General features: G+C 47.2%; 1 protein-coding gene and 1 long non-coding RNA gene across 5 annotated transcripts in view; one reads left to right on the top strand and one right to left on the bottom strand.

The window, feature by feature from the left end:
• Nucleotides 1-26,947, top strand: part of LOC146185923 (uncharacterized) — a 61,271-nt gene that overhangs the window by 505 nt on the left and 33,819 nt on the right. For 2 of the 3 annotated variants that reach the window (XM_084606856.1, XM_084606855.1), the window contains exon 2: nucleotides 26,081-26,354. In XM_084606856.1, coding sequence (XP_084462982.1) covers nucleotides 26,081-26,354 — 274 coding nt within the window. Of the gene's footprint in view, nucleotides 1-23,284; nucleotides 23,582-26,080; nucleotides 26,355-26,947 lie in introns of those variants that run through there. The other variant, XM_084606857.1, reaches the window with a different exon arrangement.
• LOC146185924 (uncharacterized) lies at nucleotides 21,138-22,901 on the bottom strand. Of its 2 annotated transcripts, none has more exons than XR_014708058.1 (3): nucleotides 22,419-22,901; nucleotides 22,167-22,306; nucleotides 21,138-21,344 (listed from the first exon to the last, which is right to left on the bottom strand). It is a non-coding gene; the product is annotated as an uncharacterized LOC146185924 (long non-coding RNA). The 2 variants fall into 2 exon arrangements; XR_014708057.1 differs by having other exon boundaries at nucleotides 22,394-22,898.

The following is a 26,947-nucleotide window of genomic DNA, read 5'->3' as shown; positions in this document are numbered from 1 at the left end:
CTCGCTTTTCCTTGCAGTCTTGGCAGCGCATACTGCTAGAACATGCCAGGCTTGTCTCTTCCGTTCACGATCTCACACCCGCCTTACGCCCAAGAGAAAAGTATACAACAGTTGCATTTTACCTGGGGCTGAAACTTGGAGTTAAAGCTTAAGCGGTAGAGGGCCTGGGTACGAAGCACCGAGTGGCACTCATGGCGGTTTAGTACTGATACAAGCTGTTTATTATTTGTACTGCGGCACGTTTCCGTATCGAACGATAAGCCACGAACAAACCACAGGTCCTGAAGAGAAAGACGAAAAGTTAGATTTTGAGTAAAAGAAAAAAATCATAGGATGGTTATGGGTGTGTAAGGCGAATGTTCCAGCATTAGCTGTGATATATGACCGCAAGGAATTTTCCTTCAAGTCATAGAGACAGAGATAAATCCTGACTTTCCCTGGTCTACCGTGATGTATCTACGAAGCGAACTGCCCTCGAAAGATTGCCTACAGCAGTATACCAATTAACATGTACTTACATCTGTTTAGACACACTTGTTAAAGCGTACGAAATTGATCCCTCCTGAGAACGTGATAACACGAAACAGCTTTGCAGGCTAATGTGGTCCAAACTGGATTTGTCCCCGTAAAGATGCAGCGATGAGTTTGCAGAGCTTGAGAGGTAAAGCTTTCAGTGACTATGTAGTCTTCCAAGTGCACACTAAAGCCAGGCGCCGGGCCGGAGGGCACTGCACCCGTCTTTGGCAACCAATTGGATTTAACCAAACACCTCCAGTAAGCGAGGCGGACGCAGAATTGTCAAATTTTCAGAAATTTTGAATGGCTTGAAACGAAAAAAAAAGAAAATTTATTTTTTCCGTAAAATATGGAAATTGAGAAAAAAATGTAATACATTCAAGAAGAGCTTGGATTTGTTTGTTAAAAAGCGCGAACATCGATCATTTTTTTGAACACAGCATTCACACAGCGTAACTATTGCCTGTGTTATGCGGAAATAGCTAACTACCATATCAAAGGCTGCTCGCACGCAGCTGGCGTTATGCGCGACTAACGCCCTACCTTGTCGCTTCCGAGCATGATTACTGCACATCCCTCCATGGACAGACACTGCAATGTGGCGAGTCTTGCCTGATTTGCCTGATCAATAGAATAACGATTTTAACGTAGCAACGACCATGTTCATGACTAACTCGCCACGAATATTGCTCAATTCTTCTGTCGAATTTGTCAGGCACGAAACATTTCTCAAGGTCTTGGTCTTCTGCACGTGATCCTTAACTCGCGTCTACTCCACGTAGAGCGAAGGTCCCCTCAGAAGGTGTCTAACATTTTGAGCAAAGGCAGCTGCGTCAACTTGGCTCTGCAGCTCTGAAATCATACGGCCTACAAAATTACGCAACACTTGATTTTTTTTTTTTTTAAGTGGGCGCGGCAACATCATCTCTTCAGAGAACCGACTGAGTTGTTTAACTATAACCACGCGGGTAAACGATCCTGAGGCTTGGCATTGTTTCACTGACGTATATCACTGATGTCCAGCCAACATGCAACAACAAGCCTTGTATACATGAACTCGGCAGAATTCTTGTCGAGTTGATCATTCCCAAAGAAAGAGCAACTTCGTAAACGCTTGACTAGCCGTTTAAAGTATTCCTCTACGTGCCTACACTTTTCCCCTAAAAGTGGACATGACTAGACTTTTGCTGAGTTCGTGTAAACGTAGCTAGAGATACGTTGTCAAACGTGTCCCCAGGTGGTCGAAATTACTCCGTAGCCCTCCACTACGGCTCCTCTTTCTCTACTTCCACTTTCACTACCACCTTCTTCCCTTCCCTTACGGCGCGGTTGCGGTGTCCACAGAAAACAAGTGAGACAGTTACCGCGCCTTTCCCTTCCTATAAATAAATCGGAGTTCTCAAGACGGAATGTTGGGAGTCAGTGCACTGATGCTGGGCGGCATGATTCTGACGTTCACGGGGGACGATACATGATACAGGTCCCAAAATCAGGAACTTCCTCCAAATTTTAGAACAAATGGAAAACAAGAGTGCATGGTAAAAAAAAAAAAAAAAAAAAAAAAAAAACTATTGGAATGGCGCGGTGCAAAATGGCCGCGGAAGTTCAGGACTTTGCATGGAGGGATGAGGAGCTGTCCTGTGCTACCACGTATAAATCTTTCGAAGCGCTTGCCTTGAAACGCTTCGATAACGAACCGCGGCGAGCGTAAAAATAGTGAAAATTCTGGGTGTTCAACCATGGTTTGAACAAATTGATAGAGCGAAAGCTGAGTGTTGCAGCGATACCCTGTTTAACACCCGCTGTTCAATCCGCGGTTTTTTCGTAACTTTATTTAAACTATTTTTGGGGGAAAGGAAGGAGCCTTATGCTTATGAGTGGACTCCACGGAATTGTGGACTGGGCACTTACCCCTAACCAGGTCAAAATTCATATTTTTTTCCTGTATATTGTACATCTACTCATGTTTTCATATTTTTTTTCTTGTATATTTTACATTGGTTTACAAGAAGGAAAGGCGCAGTGTATGTCTTTGAGCTTCTTGTTGTTGCGACTGAAGCAAGAAGAAAAGAAAATGCACGGGCCTGCTACTGACTCCGTAGCTGAGCCGCCTCCGCTGCCTCGTGCGGACAGAAGAGAAAATAGAGAAGAAAGAAAAAGAAGGAAGACGCGCGTCGCAACAACCGTCGTCCACCATCGAAACGGTAGCGGGTGCAACGACAGCCTACAACAGATAAAAATATGATATGGCAGGCTAGCCCCCGCCGCAAGCGCCATATGGCCACGAGCAGCCACCCTCCACGCCCAGCTTGAGCTTCAAGGTTGTTCAAGGTGACATCGCACAACCCAGAGCTACCTCTCCATTTATTTATTTGGTTCTAAGAAAGGAAAGGCGCAGTATCTGTCAGACTTGTTCTGGGGACATCTGAACCGCGCCGTCATGGAAGGGAGGAAGGGGTGAGTAATAATAATAATAATTGGTTCATAGGAAGGGAAAGGCGCAGTATCTGTCACACTTGCTATGTGGACACCTGAACAGCGCCGTAAGGGAAGGGATGAAGGTGGGAGTGAAAGTGGAGAGAAAGGGGAGCCGTAGTGGAGGGCTACGGAGTAATTTCGACCACCTGGGGATCTTTAACGTGCGCTGACATCGCACAGCACACGGACGCCACTTCGTTTCGCCTCCATCGAAACGCAGCCGCCGATGTCGGGTTCGAACCCGGGAACTCCGGACAGTAGTCGGGCGTCTTACCACTGTACCACCCCGGCGGGGCAAGGAAGGGGTGAGTGAAGTTGTTTTGCACCGTTCTTTCCACTTTCACTCACCCGCCCCGCCGGGGTGGCGCAGTGGTTACGGCGCTCGACCACTGTTCCCAAGGATGCGGGATCGAATCCCGGCCTCTGCGGCCGCTTTTCGATGGAGGCGAAAAGCAAGGCGCCCGAGTGCTGTGCGATGTCAGTGCACGTTAAAGAACTCCAGGTGGTCAAAATTTCCGGAGTCCTCCATTACCGCGTCTCTCATAGTTTGAGTCGCTTTGGGACTTTAACCCCACAAACCAAGGAAGGGGTGAGTGAAGTTGTTTTGGTTTGTGGGGTTAAAGTCCCAAAGCGACTCAAACTATGAGAGACGCGGTAATGGAGGACTCCGGAAATTTTGACCACCTGGAGTTCTTTAACGTGCACTGACATCGCACAGCACTCGGGCGCCTTGCTTTTCGCCTCCATCGAAAAGCGGCCGCAGAGGCCGGGATTCGATCCCGCATCCTTGGGAACAGTGGTCGAGCGCCGTAACCACTGCGCCACCCCGGCGGGGCGGGTGAGTGAAAGTGGAAAGAACGGTGCAACCACGGTGGAAATTGGTGCCATGGTGAAATTGCTGCATCGCGGCAAGTGAAGCTTTCGCTTCAAAAAAAGAAAAAAAAAGAAAAACGCCAAAACGTCAGAGAGGACGCACGCTCTTTTGCGAGACGTTTGAAGAGACTCGGGGTGGGGGGAGACCTTGGCGGACTTTGATGGTGGGGATACGTCGAAGAAATAGATCAGGCTCGACATCCTCAATGAGCAAATTTATTCCCAATTTTTTAACGGCCTACGTCACCTAGTCCGGCGGTTCGTTTGTAGCGAGACCCCAAGTATTTTGCTGACGCGGTTTAAGTGTCAGTCAGGCAGGGAGGAAGGGATTGAGAAAAACCACGCGAACACGCACTGCGGCGCACAGGTCGGCGCTATGAGGAGGGGCTCACTCACACTCACACTCACGACCAGTGACTCTCAACCCACTCACTCGCACTCACACTCATGCCCGCTGCCATTCACCGCCACTCACTCACACTCACACTCATGGCCACTCCTGTTCGCGGCCACTCACTCGCACTCACACTCACGGTCACTCTGGTACCCATCCACTCACTCACGCTCACACTCATGCCATTTCTCATTCATTGCCACTCACTCACCCTCGCACTCACGGCGACACTCATACACGTCCACTCACTCACACTCACACTCATGCCCGATCCCATTCACGGTCACTCACTCACACTCACACTCATGGCTGCTCCCATTCGCGGCCACTCGCTCCCACTCACACTCATGCCCGGTCCTATTCACGGCCACTCACTCACACTCGCACTCATGCCCGGTCCTGTTCACGGCCACTCACTCACACTCACACTCATGGCCACTCCCATTCATGGCCACTCACACTCACACTCATGACCGCTCTCATTCCCGGCCACTCACTCACACTCATGACCGCTCCCATTCCCAGCCATGTGAGTCTGAGTGAGGCGATATAAGTGCACTCATGAGGGAGTGCGCCGACCGATGCAAGAAAATATTAGAATAGAGCAGATAGGTTTACGCACGCTAAAAAAGCATTAAGCAGGACATTACGCAATTTGTTACTTCAGCTCTTTTGGCTCAGCCGTTAATTCAGTCTACTGGCGCCATCTTGTTGTTAGAACAGTAGTAGTTTTTATAAAAAAAAAATAACACTTGTTAGGTCCCATTTCTGCGGCAAAATCATCACTCCGTATAACAAATAAACCAAAATTAGAGCTACGAGATCTTTCCTAAGCGATGGGACCGGCGTCAAAGTGAGCCGTGATTTTGGAAACGATAAACACGAACAAGAATCGCGCATGCTAAACGCCCGTTTTATGTAGAGCTGTTTCACCCACTGACATTGCGATCATCATCAGCCTGCGACAGAACATAGTGTATGTCTAGCCTCAAACTGTTCGAGCAGCGTCACTGTGCTCGCTCTGCGTCCGAACACTGACGAACACCGGACGTCCTCTGATGTGCGGTCACGTGAGAGGAGTTGCCGCGGCAGAGGTCAAACTATTTTCTTTTCTATTTGTTCTAGTTAAATTGAATCTTTCACTGAATCTGAAATTGTAATATCAACGCATTCCGTATTAACATTATCGCGAGAAATCCCGGATTCCCTATGCAAACATCAAGCATGCTGTCCTTGCGTGTCGGTCGAATCGTACTCACTTCATAAGCGTCACATGCGAAAGCACTGATCAAAAATCACACTGCAACATCAACATAAATATTTTCGTTTGGCGCAAGCGCACTATATTTAAAGTACGGTATCTCCGTTTCCCGCATGGCGATTTTATCCGGCAGCGTTTGAACATATTCATCGCAGCTTTGGTAGCGCTGCCAAGAAGTACAGAGATCGAGTATAGCTCTGGTTCTCTAGAAGATTGGGTTCTAGAGCTCTGCATAGTATAGCCTTTTTTTTTTTTTTTTCAGTTAATGAACATTTGTTGACAACACCGCACTCCTGGAGCGGATGAAAGGTGAAGATTGCCGGGTCGGGTCGACTCGTATATTTCACCTCGCTCAACTTTTCGGTTCCCCGACGCGCGCTCTCGTTGCTTCATGTACTTCCTTTTTTCCCTCCATATCTATACTTCTCGTCCTGGCTTCTTTCGTTCTTGCCCATTCCTCCATCCAACTTGCTCGTTTTCGCCACAACACTTCTCATGTGTATCGCATTAAAGTCCTATATCTGATAACTCGGCAACACATAAATAACGGTCAAATAACACCGAACGCGACCCGTCGCCGAGCACGGCGAGCGCCCTGGCCATAAGATCGCCTTCGAGGAAGTGAGCTGTGAAACATACAGCCCTCAAGTTGTATCACACCCAGCTCACAAATAATAATAATAATAATAATTGGTTCACAGGAAGGGAAAGGCGCAGTAACTGTCACACTTGCTCTGTGGACACCCGAACCGCGCCGTAAGGGAAGGGAGGAAGGTGGGAATGAAAGTGGAAAGAGAGAAAGAGGAGCCGTAGTGGAGGGCTACGGAGTAATTTCGACCACCTGGGGATCTTTAACGTGCGCTGACATCGCACAGCACACGGACGCCTCTTCGTTTCGCCTCCATCGAAACGCAGCCGCCGCGGTCGGGTCGACTCAGGTTACTGGGAACGCTACTCCCTTCCGCACGCCAGCTACCTAAACAGGAAAAGCGAAGGACGCGGCCCTACTGCTGCTCACTGATCATATTGTTAACATTAGCTTCGGGCTTATTCATCCTTTTAGTGATTGTTTGTCCCCCCCCCCCCCCCCCCCCCACACACACACACGCATTGCACGGGGACAAAAGCTAATTTTCCTGCCTTGCTGTAAAATTGTGCAGAAATCATTTCACAATGGTGGAGTGGGCTTATTTTCCAAGCAGTAGTTGTGTGCAGGGCTGTTTTGCCTAACCTAGGCAGAGATGCGAGGCATCTGTGGACCCACCGTGACTCACTCCCCCCTCCAATCCTTCTTCCGCTCTACACTTTTAACTCTTGACAACAGGACGGTGACGAACCTAGCCATGTCTCTTCGCTTGAGGCGAGCTAGGGGAGACAGGTACAATGCAATGCTTACATTCCGAAGGCCTGGAAGTTGCTAGCACTGTGCACAGTTGTTGTGCAACAGTTTGTTGCGTCGATGAAACGTCGTTTTCCGTGGCATGAAAGCAACCTCCTCGCCGAGCACTGCGAACGCGCCGACCACAAAATCGTCTTTGAGGAGGTGAGCGTCCTTGCCGTGGAAACCAATCTTTTCAAAAGACAACACGTCGAGTCTTGGTTCATCCGACTGACAGCAGCAGCAGTAAACAGGAATTCGGGGACGCTACCCTCCACGTACACAATTGGACTCCGCGAAGGGTTGGTAGAGGGAAAGCAAAGGCCCCTGCTTGCTACTACGGGCCTTGCATTTCAGTCGCCCCGGAGGAAGGGACCGAGTTGGTCCTGAAAAGTCGGGTTCTAATAAATATTTTGGTTGGAGATAGTGTTCCCGAAACTTCTGTTTCAAGAACCCAACCAGGCGGATTTCCGTCGAAGATGTTCTCGTTCAAATCCAGGCGAAAGTGGCGGCCGAGGAGGCGTCGCGCATGCGCAGTAGTGCTACTTGAAAAATGTCCATTGGTACATCTTAAGCACCCGAGCTGCACCCGGCGCAAAGAAAGAAATGCCGTTCAAAAAATTACTTCATATGCCTGACGCCTTCATTTAAGGCTTCGTAGATCGCTCGTGTTGCTGTGCATTCCTTTTGAACTGAGCATTCTTATGGCAAGGGCGTGAGGGCACTGCAAAGCGCCAATCAAAAAAGGTATGCGATATTCTAAACTGAAATAAAAAGAAAATTATGTACTGAAGATTGCCTCCTTTTTATACGAGCGAGAAGGAACACATAAAACAATGCAGAAAAAAATTAAAAGGACATACAATAATCGTAAATATAAAACTGCTAGTGCTGAAAATTACGGTTTCATTCAGACATTTTATTTGAGAAAGCTAGAGCTGGAATTCTCAGAGTCATGTCCCTCATATAAGGTTCTCTAATCTTTCAAAATTGGCCTTTCTTTGTGTTATTATTTCCTTTGGGTGTATTATAAAGGCGCCCCTAACAGCGGTTACTTTGAACGCGGCTTTCACTAACAGTCGCAAGTCTTTAGATTTGACGACTGGTGGTGGTAGTGGTTATTTATGGAATAATCAAACGAAAGGAAGGAAAAGAGTGCTGCTGGCCGCGGCAACTCCTGCCTAAAATCTGGAGCAAGCGAGCTGCGACCGGCGGGAAAGCAAAGGGTTAGGGAGAGGACAGCGAGTGGTTGTGCAGAGGGGAGTGACAGCAAGAAAGGACACGGGGAGCTTTGTGCATTATTTCCAGTTCGCCTTTCAAGCACTGCAACATCGTAATAAATTCCCTGATATTTGGCCTGCAGCCTCTTTACTTCTCGTAGAAGAGACCATTTATTTTGCCAGTTAAAGTAAACACTATGGATAGCAGTCTAGAGCAGCAATAAATCGAATTGTATAGCATGATAGGGACAAAGTATACAAGTAATTGATCATTCTTGCAACCAGTACAGCACAGACCACGGATTAACGTAGTACAAATGCTTGAAAGGTCCTATAAAAATGGGTGTCGATCTCGGCTCACGCCCAATATCCGATAGGTTTCAACAGATGTGGAACAGGCCGAGCTCAGGCTTTCCGATGTGCCCCGGTCGTTGCAGTGCATTAGTCGGATGTTGTCAGTTTTTTTTTTTTTTTTTTTTAATTCTCGCCATGCCTAATTGTTGTCTTCTGCGTTTATAACGCCCTGCCTTTAAGGGACATAGACTGACGTTGGCTTTTATTGATGTGTTAATTAACAAAGATAGAACTGTCGTTTGCCGGCATTTCATTAAATTTATATAAATCATACCATAATCAGACCAAAATGGAGATTTTGTAAGGGAGGAATGGCAAAAGTCCTTGTCCTTTCTTCCTGTCACTCAACTCTTTTCTTATCCGTCTTTTTTACTGTCCCTTTATTTCCACCGCTTCAGTACAGGTGCTTCTGGGGATTAGATAGCAGATATCGATGCTGATGAACATCTTTTTGCTTCCCTTTTTGTTTATGTGAATAAAACCACTTACTACTACTGTATTACTATTACAGGGAAGGCAAAATATTTACCAGACATATCGGTATACCATCGGCTGTATTCACAAGCAGAATGCGATCATATCAACCACGTGCTGCCGACTCGGCAGCCCTTTCCGAGAACTTTCAACCCGTGATCGCATATCGCTTATAAATGAAGTGTGGTGGTAAAATGTGCGAATTCTTGTTTTGTTTTTGTTTTTCACAAAACGCAGAATAAATTTGGAAATTTCCCTAATTTCGCGGCTAGTTGGCGGCGTAGCTGGCTCTTTCCAGCCAAGGTTTCCTTTAATCATTGAAACATTGCTGCGGGAGTATTATGCTCAGAAATAAACCTGGTAACACGAGTTTGGATGTGTTCAAGTTTTTCTCTGGGATACAAGCGAATAGCGCATGGCGTTCAGATTTGTAATGAAAAGCTGTTCTCTTTTTTTTTTTTATTTCTGGGGGGGGGGGGGGGGGTGACTTTATGCAAGTGACGTCGAATGAGGCTAAGAATTTGAGGATACGCATAAGATGTTGAATATATCTACTCCTTGTCATGTTTACTGAAAACTCAACCCCAAGATATGTATGATGCTAAACCCTTCCAAGACGTCGGCAGACGTGCACGGGTGATTAGCACATGTTGACATTTACCATTCATCGGCATGCCCTACTTAACGAAACATAGGTTGCTGAGTACACTGCTAACATGTATAGTGATCATTTTGCACAGCATGATAAATGACAGAGTCGTGCAATATAACCTAAATTTGTACTCACGAGACGATACCACATCATTTATTATAGATTAAAAAAAAAAACAAATACCGAGGCCAAAACAGACCCCTAGGAAGTCTGGGCTCCTGAAAGAACATGAGTTGGTTTAACTCTTTTGAACAAAGCATGCTGCGCTCAGAGACGAATGATTTCTGAACTGAGCAAATCTATTCACTATGGTATCCGAACTATTCATTTTATTTCTGAAGCATTCAATGCATACTTTACATTGTTACAAAAGGAAGTGACGCGCACACGCACATTTCTGTGACCTACGGTCAAAGGTACCAGTATAAAGAGACCCAGAATAAAGTATTCGTACACGTAGCCAGAATGAACCGAGTGGGGAGCCCCGCCAGTGCGGTCACTTGGGCGTTTGCTTTTCTTGCGGCAAGCCTTGACATTTCGCACGCTCCTGTCGGACGCGTCAGACTCCACGCGGGTACAGGCAGGATACGGGAACCCAATTTAATAGCTTCAGAAACCCAATTTAATAACCGTCGCGACGACGATCAGACTACACCCAAGGTGCAGGAAGACTGAGTACGCCCTCTGGCGTCAACCGGGGCAAACTGAGGCAGTTCGAGGCAGTCATGAATCTGTGCCGGGAGACAAGCCCGATCATAGAGTGCAACGTGGCGGGAAAAGCATTAAAGTGTCTTGTAGATACGGGTTCGAAAGTCATTCGTCGCCCAGGAAAAGTTAGCTGGGGCTTAGCTTTAGTTAAGCCTGGAAATTGCGAAAGTAATGTCCGCTTGGCTACACAGAGTGTTTCGATTGTGGGGGTGCACATTGATAATCTCCTGTGTACCCATGCACGAAATGAAAGGCATATTTTTAGACGTCTCCTAACCTTATTATTCATTCACAGATTCTTCTTTGTGTAGCCCAATGAACCGCAGCAAGGCCTGTAAGCTCTTGCAACTTGTATGACGTCAATCGCTTGCCGCCTTTCGTAGGTGGTCGATTGGTCGTGGAGCGTAGCTGCGACGCGCTGAAGAAGCCGACTTGGTCCCCCGTCTCTCGCTCTGGTATGAAGTCAGTAGTCACGGGACCGACCATTGCCGCCGCTCGACCGTGGAGCGTAGCTACGGCGCGCCGAAGAGCCGACTTGCTACCCAGTCTCTCGCTCTGATATGACGTCAGTAGTCACGTGACCGACCGCCGCCGTCGCTCGACCGTGAAGCGTAGCTACGGCGCGCTGAAGAGCCGACTTGCTACCCTATCTCTCGCTCTAGTATGACGTCAGTTGTCACATGACCGACCACCGACCGTAAAGGGTAGGTACAGCGAAAAGGCGAGACCTGGCGTAGTATTGCTTTCGCAATAAAACAAACCAGAACGCTGACCCGCTCAGCCGCTCTACAGTAACCTGCGTAACTGAGTTTTGTAGCGAGACCTACGTTACCTGCAGTCTCGCCGTTTCGCTGTGGCTCTCGCTTCTCCAGTTCTGCGCATGCGTGCGGAGCCAAGTGACGTCAGAGCCGCGCTGCTGGTGCTCCGCGCCGACCGCGAAGACGCCGCTCGCCTCCGACCGAGGAGTTTCGCGGTCTACTGCGCATATGCGAGGAGCCGATTGACGTTAGAGCTGCGCAGATGCCGGCGCGGCGAGTCGACCGCGGAGTAGACGCCACTCGCCTCCGACCTAGGAGTTTCACGGTCTACTGCGCATGCGCGCGTCACCGAGGAGTCTCGCGTGCGCAAGGGGTGCGCAAGGGGGAGGAGCGCGTAACCACCTGGGGGAGGGGGGGGGGGGGGGGTCATGGAAAGCAAGGAGAGCGGGGCCGATGCTGCACGGCGTAGAAGACGGGAGAAACTCGAGTCGTCGGACCCCGAGGTTGTGGCCTGGCAGTTATAACCATCGATACAAGAAAGAACGAGCAGCACAAGGCCAAGAGAGATGCGGAGACGCCGGAGCAAAGAGAAGAGCGCATCGCCAAGCGCAGACGCCAGGACGCGGAACGTAAAAAGCGGCCTGCCCTGGCCCTACTGGAAGATCAGAGAGAAGAGAGGGAGACGTCCAAAAAGGACGTGAAGGGCCGTCGAATGACTGACCGCGTGATCAAGCTGAGTGAAAGTTTCAGTGCCACGCAAGCCTTTGAAGCGGACTTCACGAACAATCCATTTAGCTTGGCATGTGACGTATGTGAATGTCTGTGGCATAAGAAAGACTTGACGCCAGTGAGTAGTGGAATGGATGAAACGCTTGATTGGGCCCTACCCGAGTGGTGTGAGGACAGAGCTGTGGCGAGTGTTTGTGCGACGTGTAGGAACTTCCTGCTGAAGCAGAAAATACCGCTTTACGTTGTGAGCAACGGATATCGTTACCCTCATATGCCGCCAGGCTTGTTCTCACTACATATAACCTGGCATACAGCTGAGCTTTGCCACTGCGAATTTTTTTCCCTTTCGTTGAAGAGGCTCATTTACACAGTGAACAGAGAAAAGACTCATCATTTAGGAAGGTCGTAGACTAGCGTCAGCACTCGGAAGGAAAATCAGCTGACCGATATTATCTGGACCAGCAGGGTATTTTAAAATTCACAAATGCACCCGACACGGGTCGGAGCATTGTTCCTTCGTCTATCAGAAAGAAAATCCTGCGGCTCCATCACGGTGTACCCAGCGCAGGTCACCTATGCTTCCTAAAAACCCGTCAAAGGATCCGCAAAGGGTATTTATGGCCTGGGATGAGAGAAGACATCGCCGAGTATTGGAGGAACTGCAAATCCTGCATATTTCGAAAAAGACTGAAGGGAATGAAGCCCATTTCCATACAGATTTTTTCAGGGCGTACACAGGCCGTTCGAAAGGACAGCCATGGACATAGTAGGGCCTTTGCCGAGCACGACTTCAGGCAAGCACTACGCTCTCGTATTCCTGAATCACTTGACGCGTTACGCAGAAACGTTCGCGCTGGAAGATCAACGGGCTGAAACTGCTGCCAGGTCATTTGTCGAAGCGGTGCAGGGTATTGCGTCACGGAGCTCCTTCATAGTTACTTACCGACCAAGGAGCTAATTTCACCGGAAAGAATGCAGAGTGTTTACCACTTGCTGGGTGTGAAGAATCTCCAAACAACGGCATACCACCCCGAATGCAACGGGGCCGAAGGCTGAATCAAACACTTTCGCACTATGTACAGAAAAACCAGTGTGGTTGGGATCTTTGGCTGTCGTTTGCAACATCAGCCTGCGATTATGCCGTCCATGAAGGAACTCCCAGAAAAGCCCCTTCTTCCTGCTCTACGGAAGGCAATCAGTGCTCCCAGCACGTGACAAACCAAAAGGATATGGTACCTAGACGACTACCAGACTGATCTAGCACAAAGGGTGAGTGACGCGCACAAGGCGGCAAGGGCCCTTCGGTCGGCCGTAGAGTCGCGGGTAGGCCATCTTGAGAGCTCTAGCAGGGAGGCTGATTTTAAAAGAGGCGATAGGGTATATCTGCGCGCTAAGTTCCATCGCAAGGGCTCGCGAGGAAGCTATCGCCGCAGTGGGTCGGCCCGTATCGAGTGGTGGAGAACTTTTCTAACGTGACCGTTCGCATCCGCCACATGACGTCTGGCGGTGAGAAAACTGTCCACATGAACAAATTGCGTCATGCCATGCCGGGTGTGCCGAAACCACCTACAGTGATCAAGGAAGTTCGGCGCGGCCTCACCTGTCAGCAAATTCCGGGTCTCCGCTACCCGACCTCCCTGAAAACGGTTTGCTGAGCGTCTCACCAGGGCTATTGCTTGAGGTCACTAATCAAGAGACTCGTGCACCAAAAGTAACTCTCTCGACCCATGGCTACGCCCTAAGGAGCCGCGGTCCGCCTGTGGCACCCTCCGTAATCATTTGGAAAATTCCTAATCTGGTCTTGAAATCTAGCATAATGCAACGGGTTCTGATATCGCTCTTTTGAGCATATTATTAACCATGCGTATGTATATAAATAAATGAAAGGGAAATGAAGATGCATGATTTATTTAACCTGTGCTCGGGATTTCTTTGTGGTTGCACGTTGTGTAGATGACAAAATTGTCTGCCTTTTGACATTTCCCCTCTGCCCAGGGGTGACTGGGAGTCCGTCCCCATTGTGCCATGCTGTGAACTTTAGTGCCGCTTTTGTGTGCGAGAACAACAGACCTGCTCGTGTGGGGACTAATCTTGCCGTCTGCGCGACGAACTAACTATTGATCTTGAGAGTGACATGTGGCAAATATCCAAAGACTCCTTTGTAAGACGAGGGGGCTGTGAATAAAGCCTGAATCTCTGTGGCCTGAACGCGCTTCAGTACTTCGTTGTGCCCGTTGGGTTCCGAAGAACTTCTTCAGTCGACATGTGGTGACCAGGCCCGCCGGGTTTCGTGGGTTATGGTCCCCGTTGCGTCTTCGAGAGCGCCGGTGGAGAGGGACGCTTTGAGTGGCGACAAGGCGCCGGCCGGCCGGCAGGAGAATGGAGCAGTCGTTGTGCCGTTTCCGTTATTACGAAAACAAAACGGTACATACATAAGCCGCTGAAGAGGATTGTGCGGCACGCACTAGGGGCTGATCGGAGACTAGCCGCGGCAAAACGATACCACCGCTCCGCAGCGGGGGGTAGCGACGGATGCTGGTGAGAGGGACAGTGCGGTCGCCTCCGAGGCGCGGGAGCAGACACGAGGGGAGTCGGGCAGCTACGGGCAAGCGCACTGGTCGAGTCAGCGATGTCGGACCTGCCCGCAGCCGTTGTAAACTGGCCGCCAGCCGATACGTCCGAGAAGCCCGAAACCCCGACCCGTTTCATCGACTTCCGCCGAGACGCCCCGGAGAAGAAGCGATCGCATCAAGCATGGGGGAAGAAAAAAACTAGGAGGGAGCGCGCGCAGCCTCCGCAAGCCACGGCCGGTCTCGAGGGAGAGAGCGCGCGCTCAGAGAAACGCGCTCTCCCTCGAGACCGGCCGTGCGCAAGCCAACCTCCTCTGACGCCGCTCCCTTCTCTCCATAGAGTCTCTCCGGCGCGCAATGATTCTTGGGTATAGTGCCTAGAATATACTGGCTAGTGTGCCGTGCGGAGGGCTCTCTCAATGGGAGGAGGTGTCCGCGCCGGCGATGCCTTCCAACTTTGGCCGCCAGGGGCGCTGCTCATCGTAAAGGTGCCGTCGACGCCGTCGGCCGCCGGCGCGCCCTTGATTTGCCGCAGCTGCGCTGGCCGAGCCATCAGTGGGTGCGAGCGCTTTGGACGCGTCTACGCTGTTCTTTTGTTTTAGTCGTTCTGTTTCTTGCATTCATATGAGATAATTAAATTTGCAACGACTATAGATGCTAAAAATAAAGCATCAGGGCAGGGAAAAGACATGTTTCGTGTCGCTCTGTCGGAGTGGCTACCGCTCAGGACTAGGTTTCTATGTTCAGTGTGCCATCGGACCCTGCGCAGCTTGCGTAGTGGAAGCGGCTGATTAAAAGACAGGACCGCAAGTTGACTTCAACGTGTGTTGTCTGCGAAAAATATTTTGAGGAGAGCTACATCGAAAGAACGTTCAAAGTGACAGTAAACGGCATCGTCAACGAGCTCGCTAGAGATAGACCACAAATTAAGCCCGAAACCGTGTCAACGCTATTCGACCATTATCCGAACCATCTTCTGCCTAAGAAGACATCGAAAAGAAAGTTGAGGAACCTCTGTGACCAACCGGCCGCTAAACGACAAAAACGCAGTGTCATAATGCCAGTGGTGCAGACGACAGCCATGCACGCACCGTCAAGGATGTTTGACAATGCTTGCAAGGAGCTGGCAGCAGAAGAGCCGAGCGAGAACTCATACCCGCAGCAGCAGACGTGCAGCTTTGAGCCTCGGGATCCGTTTGACTCAATTTACATACCTGCAACTTGGACCAAATTAACCGAAGCACCTGCTGGATCTGTAGCCTACGCGCGTTATCGAGCCTATAAAAAAAAAAAAAAAAGAACTTTGTACATAGAAAAAGTGATAACTTATGGAAGCCTGAACTCAGTTCTGTGGACACAATAGTGTATATTCTCGGAAAAGAAAAAACAAGCGCGTACAATACAACAATATCTAAAGCTGAAGATAGAGCTATATAGGTAGAGTGCACTGGAGGGTCTTTGTTCCGAATGTGGCCTGCAACCAGCTGATTCAGGAAGCACATATCATTCATGGGAATATATTTTGCAGAAAAAGTGTCGCTTGACCGTCAACTCTGAAGGGGTTAGCTGCGCTTAATGCAAATACCAGCGGAGGCTTACACAAGATGCGCAGAAAGAAGGAAAAAGCATGCAACTAGCCAAATAAATGCTGCAACATTTCTCGCGCTCTGAGAAGAGCTAAGAGAAAACTGGCATGGAGCGCAGAACAAGTGGCTCTATTGAAAGCGCAAAATGAGGAGCTAATAAGTGAGTCTGTGGTTAAAGCTTTTTTTTTTTTTTTTTTTTTTTTTTATTAATCCCGCGCGTGACCTAGACAATTGTGACCGTACAACAACCGCTCGGCTGCTGAAACCGCGAAGCCGAAACTGGTGAAGAAAGTAAATTATAAATTACTTAGCGGTGGTAAGCGAGAAACCACGTGGAGAATTATACAGGAATATCTAGCGCATCATTAGCGAGTGAAAAAAAAATACCACCAAAAATTGGTATCAGACTACTTTAAAATTATTGCGGTGTCATATGTGCGGCCTTTCTCCAAAACCTTTAGCGGTGCATTTCTATATTTTTACTTGTTTATTGTTGCTGCGCCTTTTTGCTCAAATTTTACTATATTGTAGACTTTGTAAAAAAAAAGAATCAGTGATACAATCACCACTTTTGTTTCTTGCCTTTCCTTCTGTTACAAAAGAAAGCACACCGCATAATAATAATTTATGTATGAAGCAACAATTAAGTGACTTCCTAATAAAACAAATGAATAAAGAGTAAGAACAAAAACTGAAGTCAGATTCAGACTGCTTGTGTTTATTGTCGCATATGCGATCTTTGAAAACATGCGCGCGTGCAATGTATTTACGAAAAAGCAAGATCGCCCTTCTTTTCTGTAGCATAAATGTGACGCTATAAAACGTCACTAACCTGATATATATCACCTTAGCAATAAGCATGACTGAATTGCAGAAACGTCGACGTAACCTATCCGAAAGCATGAGGCCCGTATACGTATTGACGTTCGTAGCACTTGACTGCGGCATCGCGATATACCATGGACCATAAGAAAAGACCGAAGAGTAAATAAAATTCAAATTTGGATTAATGAACAGTGTAAAATATTAAGGGTATTTTCTGATACCTGTGTCACACGGACAATAACAGTCGTCGTCGATCCGTTCCGGGTTAGATCGCAACTGAGAAAATAGTTCCCATAATTCGGGACAACCACCTGGGCTGACTGAGCGCTCACTCAGAAGGAAGATGCATACGATACCTTACATCCGCAATCGCGATGCGTGGATCGCAATCGAGTGGCTCTAGATCAAATAAAATCGTCATCGGAATATTTCATAGCAATATATTGAATCCGGCCGGACTCGATCGTTTAATCAAATATTAACAAACTATTGTAACCAACGTGTCAACTTTAGGTGGTTTTCTCAAATTTCTTCTCTCGCTGGATATCAGGAAGTCAATATGTGTTCTGCTTAAGACCTTATCCGGTTCAGCTGAATAAATAAAACAGATATATAGCAGACATATGGACCAGACAGTATTTGTTAAACGCTTCCTCGAGCGCTATTTGAGCGTATGATTTTCTCCGCACAGTACTAGGACGGTATGAATATCTTCCACCAAGACTGTTTTTAGACACAAAGTGCGCTTAAACCGTCAAGAGACAGGTTTCGCAGTGAAAAGCGCAGCACGCTATCCGGACCTATATGCCGCCTATGCTGCCGAGGCCGCGAACGCGGAGCGATAGCACCTTAGCTATTGGTAGCGCCGCCCCGCGGTGGCGGCGGGAAGGCATCACCGCGGCGGACACGCCAGCGCGCGCCCTCGGCACACTAGCCAGTATATTCTAGGCACTATATCTTGGGGATTTAGCCAACATAGTTGCCAGACTCAAAAGCAGCAGGGTACATGGTATTTTTTAGTGACTTTGGATGTCGCCGCGGAAAACCTACCCAAGTGGTCTGCCGAAAGTTGCTTGTCGCGTTGTAACACATAAGTTACCTTGTTTACAATTGTTGCATTGTACTCCGTGTTTATAGACACACTAGTGAGAACTGCAGGTGGCCTTTTCATGCTTGGTTTCGTTAGGGAGACTACGAATTCGACATAACGTTGCATGCCTGGGGAACTGGCTTCAGCGTAACAATGTGTATTTGAGGTCTGCATTTCCTAAATGAATCAAACGATTTTCGTCTCGAACAATACATGCACCTGCCCTGACAAAGAAACGTTTCATATCTCGATGAGTGCGCATAACAGCTAGAATACTCATCGTTGGAGCGACAGCCCCGAGAGGTATATCCGTGTAGTTCTTGCATCCCGGCACGCAACATTTCATATAGCAGTACTTTTTGTTGGGCTAATTGGTTTGATTCCGTGCTTGCGGGACTCAGCGCACAAAGACAGAGCACAAGAACACAGCGGACGACAGGACGAAGCGATGATCAGCGCTTCGTCCCCTCGTCCTTCTTGTTCTCGCGTGCTTCGTCTGATCGCTGAGCCCCGCAAGCATTTCATATGGCGCAGCTGAGAGAACCCAGCCATACTTCGCGAAATACACGGGTGCACTGCGCGGCGGCGGCAGCCCCCACGGGATCAGCCCGTCTAAAAGTCCAAAGTTCCATCTACAGCATGCTCACAGCGTGAGCCTCAGGTTTCTAGTGCAGGCGTCGCGTAGCGAAGGCCACGCGAAGGCATCCCTTCAGAGCAAAGCGTGCGAACCCGCAACCGAAACCAGCTACCGGCTACCGCTTGCCGTATCATGTGACGGCTAATTTACCATGATTCTTTCTATTATATTTTTTTTATGACTAGGCTTCACTTTTACGCCGCGGCGCTCCCTCCTAGTTTTTTTCTTCCTCCATGGCATCAAGCGCCGAGCCCGCAACCATCGTCGACGAGTTGAACGCCACCCCGCCTGACGAGAGCGAAGCACAGAGACCTGGGGGGGAATTCTGTAACGCTCTCAATTTCGCTCTCAAGTTGTAGAGCGTGACGTCAAATTGACGCGGCTTTCACGTGACCTTAAGACGTCAATTGTGACGGATTACGGAATCGACCAATTGCCAGCGACTCGTAGCATGACTCCGCCCCTGAGGTCCCCGTTCCGCGGTCGTGCCTACTGCTACACATTTGTCGCAACGCTAGCCGAGGCCGACGAGGGACCGTCTCCTAAGTTTTTATGAAACGGCGCAGTTAATACGCAGTAAATAAAATTAATAAATATTTATTCTACTGAGGAACTGTATTTACAACTAACAAACATGAAGCATAAGGAGATACGTTTTAGGCTTCGCAATTAAATTTGCTCCTCAGTAACTTTTTGTCTCCGCGAGGGCACGCTGAAGGTGTCAAAGAGTGCACATGGCGGCTTGCCAGAAAACAGCTGATTCCTAGGCTAGTTGCTATTTTCCGTGCGTCGCCTGAAATCGAGGTCCTGTGCGGATGTCGTGAGCAGCTGGAAAAATCCGATTGAAAACAATGAAGGCTACGAACCTGCAGTGATCAGCGTGGTGAAAGCGTTGGGCATGAAAATCGACTAAGTCATCAGCTTACTGAAGAGTGTCAGCGTTGTCAAACAGTGTTTACTATCGATGGCAAGAGCGACGAGTGGGAGGTATGTGGTCTGCTGTTCTGTTTGTTTAAAAGAAAATACAAGAAGATCATGAAGGCTACATTACTGTGTTTGCCGACAGAGGAACGTTTGCACTTGCAGTAAGGCAGGTGGCAGCTACTATGCAAGAGTTAGCAATTGCAGTGCGGGAAACGGGATCCGACACACGACCCTCCACCACGGACTCCTCATGAAAGCCACGGTGACAGACACTCCTGTGCTTCGCAGCCAATTGACTTCGGCCACATCGGGCTCCGTTCCCGATATTCCGTTGATGTTTTGATGTTGATTGTTTAGTCTCTAAAAGGTACACAAACTGTGATGTTAATGCTTCCTTTGGTATGTTCAGAGAAAGAAAATACTTTATTCAGAAATTTGATATAGTGACCGAGGACGAGCTTGTTCAGCCAGGTCTGCACAGGGATGTGCAGTATGTTGTATTTCGCGCAGCAGGCTGTGTTTGTTAGTGGCACATTGTTGAAACGTTGTCAGTGTCTGTTCATGTTGAACGGTATCCCCCCCCCCCCCCCCCTTTTCGACGGGAAAGGCAAACACATCACGCAAGCTTGGTGCGCGATGCCGGAGGCGAGCTGGTGAATCTGCTTAATTTCCCTAGTCTTATAAACAAGGGGCCCACCAGTGAGGTGTGCAGATTACCTCGAAGGCGAACAATGTGTGCGTTTTGAAGTGTCATCATGGAGTCTGTGCAGTGTTTCATAAAGATGTTCATTTTACACACATTCCTCATTCTATTACCTTTCCATGTTGTGTGCATTATGTACAAACCATTTCAATTGAAAAGCCAGTTTGCACAAAAGATGCTTTTTCTGATTATTTGGTGAAAACAACTTGGAAAATAAATTCCAAGGTCAAAAGTAGGTGACAATTATGTAAAGAGGTGCTTATCACATGTTTATGGTGTATGAAAGAGCGGTGAACAAGGGTTGAGGGGAGCCTCAGTTTGCAAGCCGAGCCCACATTTCGATTTTGGCTAGCAAACCACAAACCAAGGTTCCTCCTCAACCCTTGTTTAGTGCTGTTTTGTATTGAGTAGCCATCTTATTTCCCTCGTTCTACCATGTTTATGGTGTAAAATATTTTTGAACGCTCATGTTTTAGCTGCCTCTACTGTCTTAAAGCTGCTCAGCAGTCCCCTTGCAGTTTTACACATTTTATTAGTGTACATAACATCTGCTCACACATTGCCTTAACAATGTATGTGTGATGCTTATTTTATTTTCACTAGAATTTTGTAATCATTCAGCAATCATTGTGGGCACTGCAGCCTAGTATTTGTACACCATTCTCCTAACAGCTGTTACAGCATTTAGCACTGCGAGCAAGATCTCTAGTAGTATACCATCTAGCTGGCATTTTTACCTCTGATATGTAAGCGTTTTGCACACTGCACCATGCATACAGTACCTATTTGTATATGTAGCTTCAATATGTTGAAAGGGAGCGGCTTCTTTGAGCCCGATAATTATTCTGCAATATCCATGTCAATGTTGTATGGTCATTGTACATCAAGGTAAGTGTGCTGGTATGTATGACGTCTCTTTCTCAATAAAAACACTGGAGTGAAATACAGCGGCCAAGAAATAAGTGCTTCTACTGAGTATATGTGGCAGTAAAAAATCTTTGGTGCCATTTTCTGATTCCAATAAGCGTCATGGATATTTATTACCTTGCTGTAACGCTACGCTTTTCGGTTTAAGCATGTTTACCACACAGCTAGTGACCACAGCCAACTGTGCCAGGCTGCAAGGTGATAGCAGAGAAGGGACAGCAAGTTGGGTCTGGGATGACTTGGCATTGGTGTAAGCAGCCATGACTCCAGTGGGTAGTCACTGTCTCCTGCATAACCAAACAATGACATCCACTTAAGTCCGCCTTTTGCATGTTCTAGTATACAATCAAAGATCCATACCAACTAGCCCACAGTGAGGTGATAAACATTCACAGGAATGTTGGCAACGTGTCACAGGGCTGTCCAAGCAAGCATCATTGTAAGGATAGCCTTGTAGCTTCACAGTGATATAAACAAAAATCAACAGATTACCTGCACAACACAAGCGCTACGGTTTCTTAGGCAGTAAAGAGATTTAAAACATTGAATATTTGGTTCCTGGTGCCATAACACTAAATTTGTACATTAACAAGCATTCATATGCATAACTAGTCCGTATTATGCATGCAGCTTCACCGAATTCAGACAATCGATCAATCGCCGAAATACAAGTCAGCTTCTCTGTAAGGCTCGTAATCCAACCAAAAGGTCTCGTTATCACACAACACTCTTCTAGTTCTTGCTGAAACGAAAAGAAGCAGGCGCTTTTTGCAGCGTACTCACACTTTCGAGTAGCGAACGTGTCGTAGGGAGGGAGCGTAACGAATGGGGGCAAGGCACTACAATCCCTAGTCCCTTCGTCCTGTATTTTGAGGTATATACAGGTATTGAACTTTCGTCAGGTGTCGCTGAGTAATCTCGAAGACAACAGCTGGAAAGAAAAGAGATCTTTCCTCTGTTCGTTTTTTAACATTGCAAGGGGGAACGAGTCCTTTTGGTTAGAAAACAAGACTTGCAGAGAAGCCAACTTACAGCAAGTGGTCGATTGCACATATTAATGCATATAATCAATATCGTTCGATAACCGACGCGGGTTTTTTACAGCTTACCCAAGAAAAAGTCGCAGGCGTTTAGCAGGCCTTCGTTCACCTTTCGGCGTGCAGGAGTACCGCTAGACGAACGCGTTGTTTGGAGTCCTTGGTCCCACGGGGCAACGAGGGTCAAAAGTGCGTATGTTCGCGTCGCAGATCTGTAATAAAATAGGCACAATACAAGTTTACAATGACGTTTCGAAGTCGTAGCCAAACACACACAGTCAAAACCAACATTTACTCACTACTGTGATGTTCAGAACGTAGAACCTAGCGACTTCTTTCCATATCGCACCGCGGCGCCTTGACGACAATCAGCGTTCCGCCCGATGGCTTCCGCTATCAGCACACGCACCTGCTGATCGATGCCTATGCGATGCAAACGATGTTACGTTCCCGACGCAAGCTGGTAGCCCCCGATAGCAAAAAAAAACGCGGTGCGCATGCAGCCGCAGTGGCTGCGCACTCGTCCGTGAGCTGCGTGAGCCCCCGTTCATCGATGTTCGTCGGCAATCGCCGCACAGTCACTCCACTTTCTGCTGGTTTCCGAGTTGAACACAGTCGGAACAACTAGACCGGTACGTCAAACGCGTCTTCGTGCTCCCTTCAACGCCGTGGATCGCACCGACACAACTGTCACACAGCCAGCGCAACGCTATAACAACGCAAGGAACACAGCCGCCATTTTCGCTCTACTCAGTTGACTGGTTTTGGGGTTACCTCGTTTCGCTCACAATTTCAGTCAATATTCAGCTCATGGGCAACGTCACTACTTTAGTCTTGTTGATGACGTAAGCGCAGTCACCGGTGAGATCAGTGATGACGCAAAATTTCAATATGGCCGCCGACCAATAGGAGCAGGGCAAGTTGAGCGGTTTGAGACTGGTTTTGTATTGAGAGCGTTACAGAATTCCCCCCCTGGCCGACAAATCCTGGCCGACAATCTGGGGACAAATTCAGACTCAACTAGAGACATAATAGTCAACATTTAGGTACTTTGAAAAAACATGGCGTTCAATGCGTTTGGAGAAATCTAGAGACAAAATTTAAGCCGAAAAATCCCTATTCATGGCGGTTTTTAGTCTCGCCCCTGAAACTTTAGCTCTCCCGACTGCGTGAGTTTCGGTTTCTGAAATAACTCTTCCAAATACTGGCAAGCACATCGCACCCAGCATTAGTTTTTCTTATGGCTGCGGCGATTTTGACGTTTACTCAACGTGATAATCCTCTCATCGTCTTTCACAGTTCACTTCAGCGCGTTGTCATAAATGTAACTAGCAGTTATCATCATAAGTGGTCCCTGATTTGATGTTTAGCTCGTTTGCTTGCTTCTGACTGCAAGTGACACTGTGGTTTCGACCAGAAAGTGGGCAGAACGCTGAAACGACACCCAGGCTTTAGAATGAATGTGACTCGCAGTAATTCCACGTGCTGTAAGTAACAACTTTTGATCAGGTGATCCTATAATACTGCAGATGTGTATTTAATAAGACAGCATATATTTTTTGACATTGCATCAAACCTTGCGTATTGTTACCCAAGGGTGCTGGTTTTCTTAACGAGCGCTTGACGGTTAATTAGAAAAAAAAAAGAAAAACTTTCAATCTGGCAATACGATCACAATGTATGTATAGTTTTTGCATCACCATTTTACCCGACACTACGTCTGCTACCACCGTGCTACGCTACATGCATAGGAAAGGGGAATTTTCACGGCAGCCAAAGTACGTAAGTACTACATGAAGGACAGAAAGGGAAAAAAAAAAAAGAAAGCGTGTTTGTAAAAGTGTGCGCGTCCAGTTACTTATGCCCTTATGCTCACATCGATGTTCTATGACAAACTTCAAGCAATGTATGGATCATTTTGTTCTTTCCTGTCATCGTTTGGTCATCTTTCGCAAACTTTTCTACGACATTTATGCCGACACCGCGCGGTAGAGCCTGCGAGTTCCGAGATTCAGTTTTCATATTATTGTCGTCTTTTCATTCGTTGTTTCTTTCCCGATTCTAAATTTCCCTCGTCATTGATTTTCTTTTGCCAGCTCATTTTCGAAATTTTTAACTACGATAGGTTTTACCTTATAGTTTTCATCGAAAATCAATCCATGTGACCAACACCACTGATTTCGAAAACGCAGCAGCAAGTGCTGCACTAAAGGTGCATACGATTAATACGATGTGCAATGTTGCCTGCAAATTTAACAAATATTTCTCACTATTAGTTTACCTACATTTGAGCATTGCAAAACTCTGATGAATGTTGTCAGTGAAGGTCAGAGCTGGGCTTGGCTGAAAGCCTTCTTTCCTATACAGGTATTTATCATTTGTTGTTATTGAAAGCTGCGTTTGAGTTGTGTGTTTTTAAGTTGCTTGTGAATGCATGTTCCCGCACATAGTATTCAATTTTATGCTTTTCTTATGTCGTTAATGCATTATCGGCTAGAGGTGGGTAAAGAAAAGAACCTGCCAAAAGTGTAATAAAGTAATAGGTAATGGGCAATAAGAGGGTGTGCTTATATATGGATAACTTGGCGCACACTTGGTGCAGAACACAAAATAACATGCAGGCCATATACATTATTCAAATAAGACAGTCTACAAATTCCTACTTAAATTGGAACCAAACAATACAATAGAGAAGGGCAGTAGTAGTAATACCAATTATTCTTGATAATTTCTGCTCAGCCTCACAACCTTTTAGGCGAGCTTGTTTATGCAGTGCTCCATGCTGGTGTGTGAGTAGCAGTGCCAGTTTGTAAATATCATTAAACAAAAATACAAGGAAATGAAATTAGTTGTGTTTTATAGGCAACGAAGGCTTTTGTGCCTTATTTTCATGTGAAATGAAAAAATGAATGACTAAGTATTTGCATAGTAGTCATAATAACAACTGATTTTTGTATGGCTCACACAAGAATGGTACTATGGGGCATGCCATAATGGACGGTTCTAGGTAATTTTCTGTTACCTGAGGTTCTCGGTAATAGACTGGCGGGTAGATATTGCTTACCACATGAACAATATTGCCTTTTACCTGAATCAAAATGCAGCCACTTCACCTTCGAATCGAACCCGCTATTTCATGCTTGGACGGAATATATCACAGCCTCTGAACCACCAGAGTGGGCAATTGCTGCAGGCAGGGGCTTAACCAGGGCGGGTGTTTCAGTGTATTTCTGCCTATGCCACTGCTTGCAGAATTTGAGTGCGCGGATCCTGTGCAGCCGCTGTAGGTACACTGGTTAGTTGATATGGGAGGACAGGAAACAACTATAATGTTTGCATACTTAAAAATTGAGTTCATACTCAGCCCTCATTGTTACTTAGGTTGTTTAGTATGAGACGTGTCCAAAAATAGTGTGCGCTTCAATTTTTCTCTCGAGTTCTGTCAATTAAACATGTATAAAATTCTCAGATATGACAGCTGCAAATCAGCCAAGCCTACATTAATTGTCAGTGTAATCTCAGTCAACCTGTATGGCTTTGGGTCACCGATGAACAAAGGTGTGCACGTGTTCTTTGTACCAGCTCTTTTTTTTCTTCACGCCGCCGACACAGGCAACTATGATGGTCCTCACAGAAGCCTGAAAACAAAGGAAGCGATTGCTAAGTTTGACTACACTGTACTTCCCTCTCCTTGCATTCTTGGCTTGGCAACATCTGATTTTCATCTTTGCGCTTCTTAAATCCAGATTTCTAAGAGCATCATTCACGTCATGAGGATGTGGCCGCAGTAGGAGGAAAAATGTTGGTATACCTAGGACGAGGCATGCATGCCCTTGGTGGTGCAAATGCAAACAAGTCTGTTGAGATTGCATTTAAAATTAATTTAGGTCTGGTTGTTATGCATCGGTTTCTTCATGAATTTTGTTAATTTTGAGTAAACAAGCAGTGTTCAAGAAAAAAAATTTGTTTATTTTTCTTGCGTGCAGCAGAAGCAATGCACGGCTTGCCCGAACTTCCAGCTGCCTCTCCAGCGGCCTTAGTCACTGTCAGCACACATGCAAAGACTCCCCGTGTGGTCTGGTCTGAGTCGGAGACGATGGTTCTCATCAACCTCTGGGAGAAGCACTTTGATGACCTACGGCGTCAAAAGCGCAATGGGGCTGTCTACCTGGAGATTTCCCGAGGTCTACGTGCCAGTGGCTATGTGAAGAATAAGAAGCAAGTGCATTCCAAAATTGAAAACATGACCCAGATGTACAGGTACGGAGTCACAATTCCCAGCTTCTAGCATGCTTGTGCTTCTGGTCTAGGTGAGAATAGTTAGCAGCAAGCAGTTTGTGCATTGCCTTCCTAACATACCTGCCCCTAGACCTGGCATAATAGTGAACTATTATATACACTGATGATTGTTCTGTATTCATGTCAGGAGAGTGTTTAAATGGATCCCTGGAAGGCTGGATGGAAATGCGAGGTTTGAGGCTGAAGCAGTGAACACTCTCGGTGATGGTGTCCGAACAGCTATGCCTCTCTCTAGACAGATATCACTGGTCTTCTCTCGAACTTTATTAGGAGTGCGACGGCAACATGCTGAGCCCGGCCAGATGCTCGACACATCGGTTTAAATGTCTAGATCTGGCGATGACATTTGTTTGTTTGTTGTTTTTTTTTGTTCCACATCCCATCCTGCGCCCTCGTGCATGCATGCTGCATACAATATGTTTAGGCATCGATTTCTCACCAACTATTTATATTTAACTGGACAGGCTGACTGCTCAGAATGTTACTCTTGTGGCATTACTGAGACTGTGAAACACATACTAGTGAGTGATAAGCCCAGTATATGCTTTTGAAAG

Source organism: Amblyomma maculatum, chromosome 6, assembly GCF_055883805.1.
Source record: "Amblyomma maculatum isolate TAMU_Amacu chromosome 6, ASM5588380v1, whole genome shotgun sequence".
Classification (NCBI taxonomy): domain Eukaryota; kingdom Metazoa; phylum Arthropoda; class Arachnida; order Ixodida; family Ixodidae; genus Amblyomma; species Amblyomma maculatum.
This window is presented reverse-complemented; position numbering and strand designations above follow the sequence as displayed.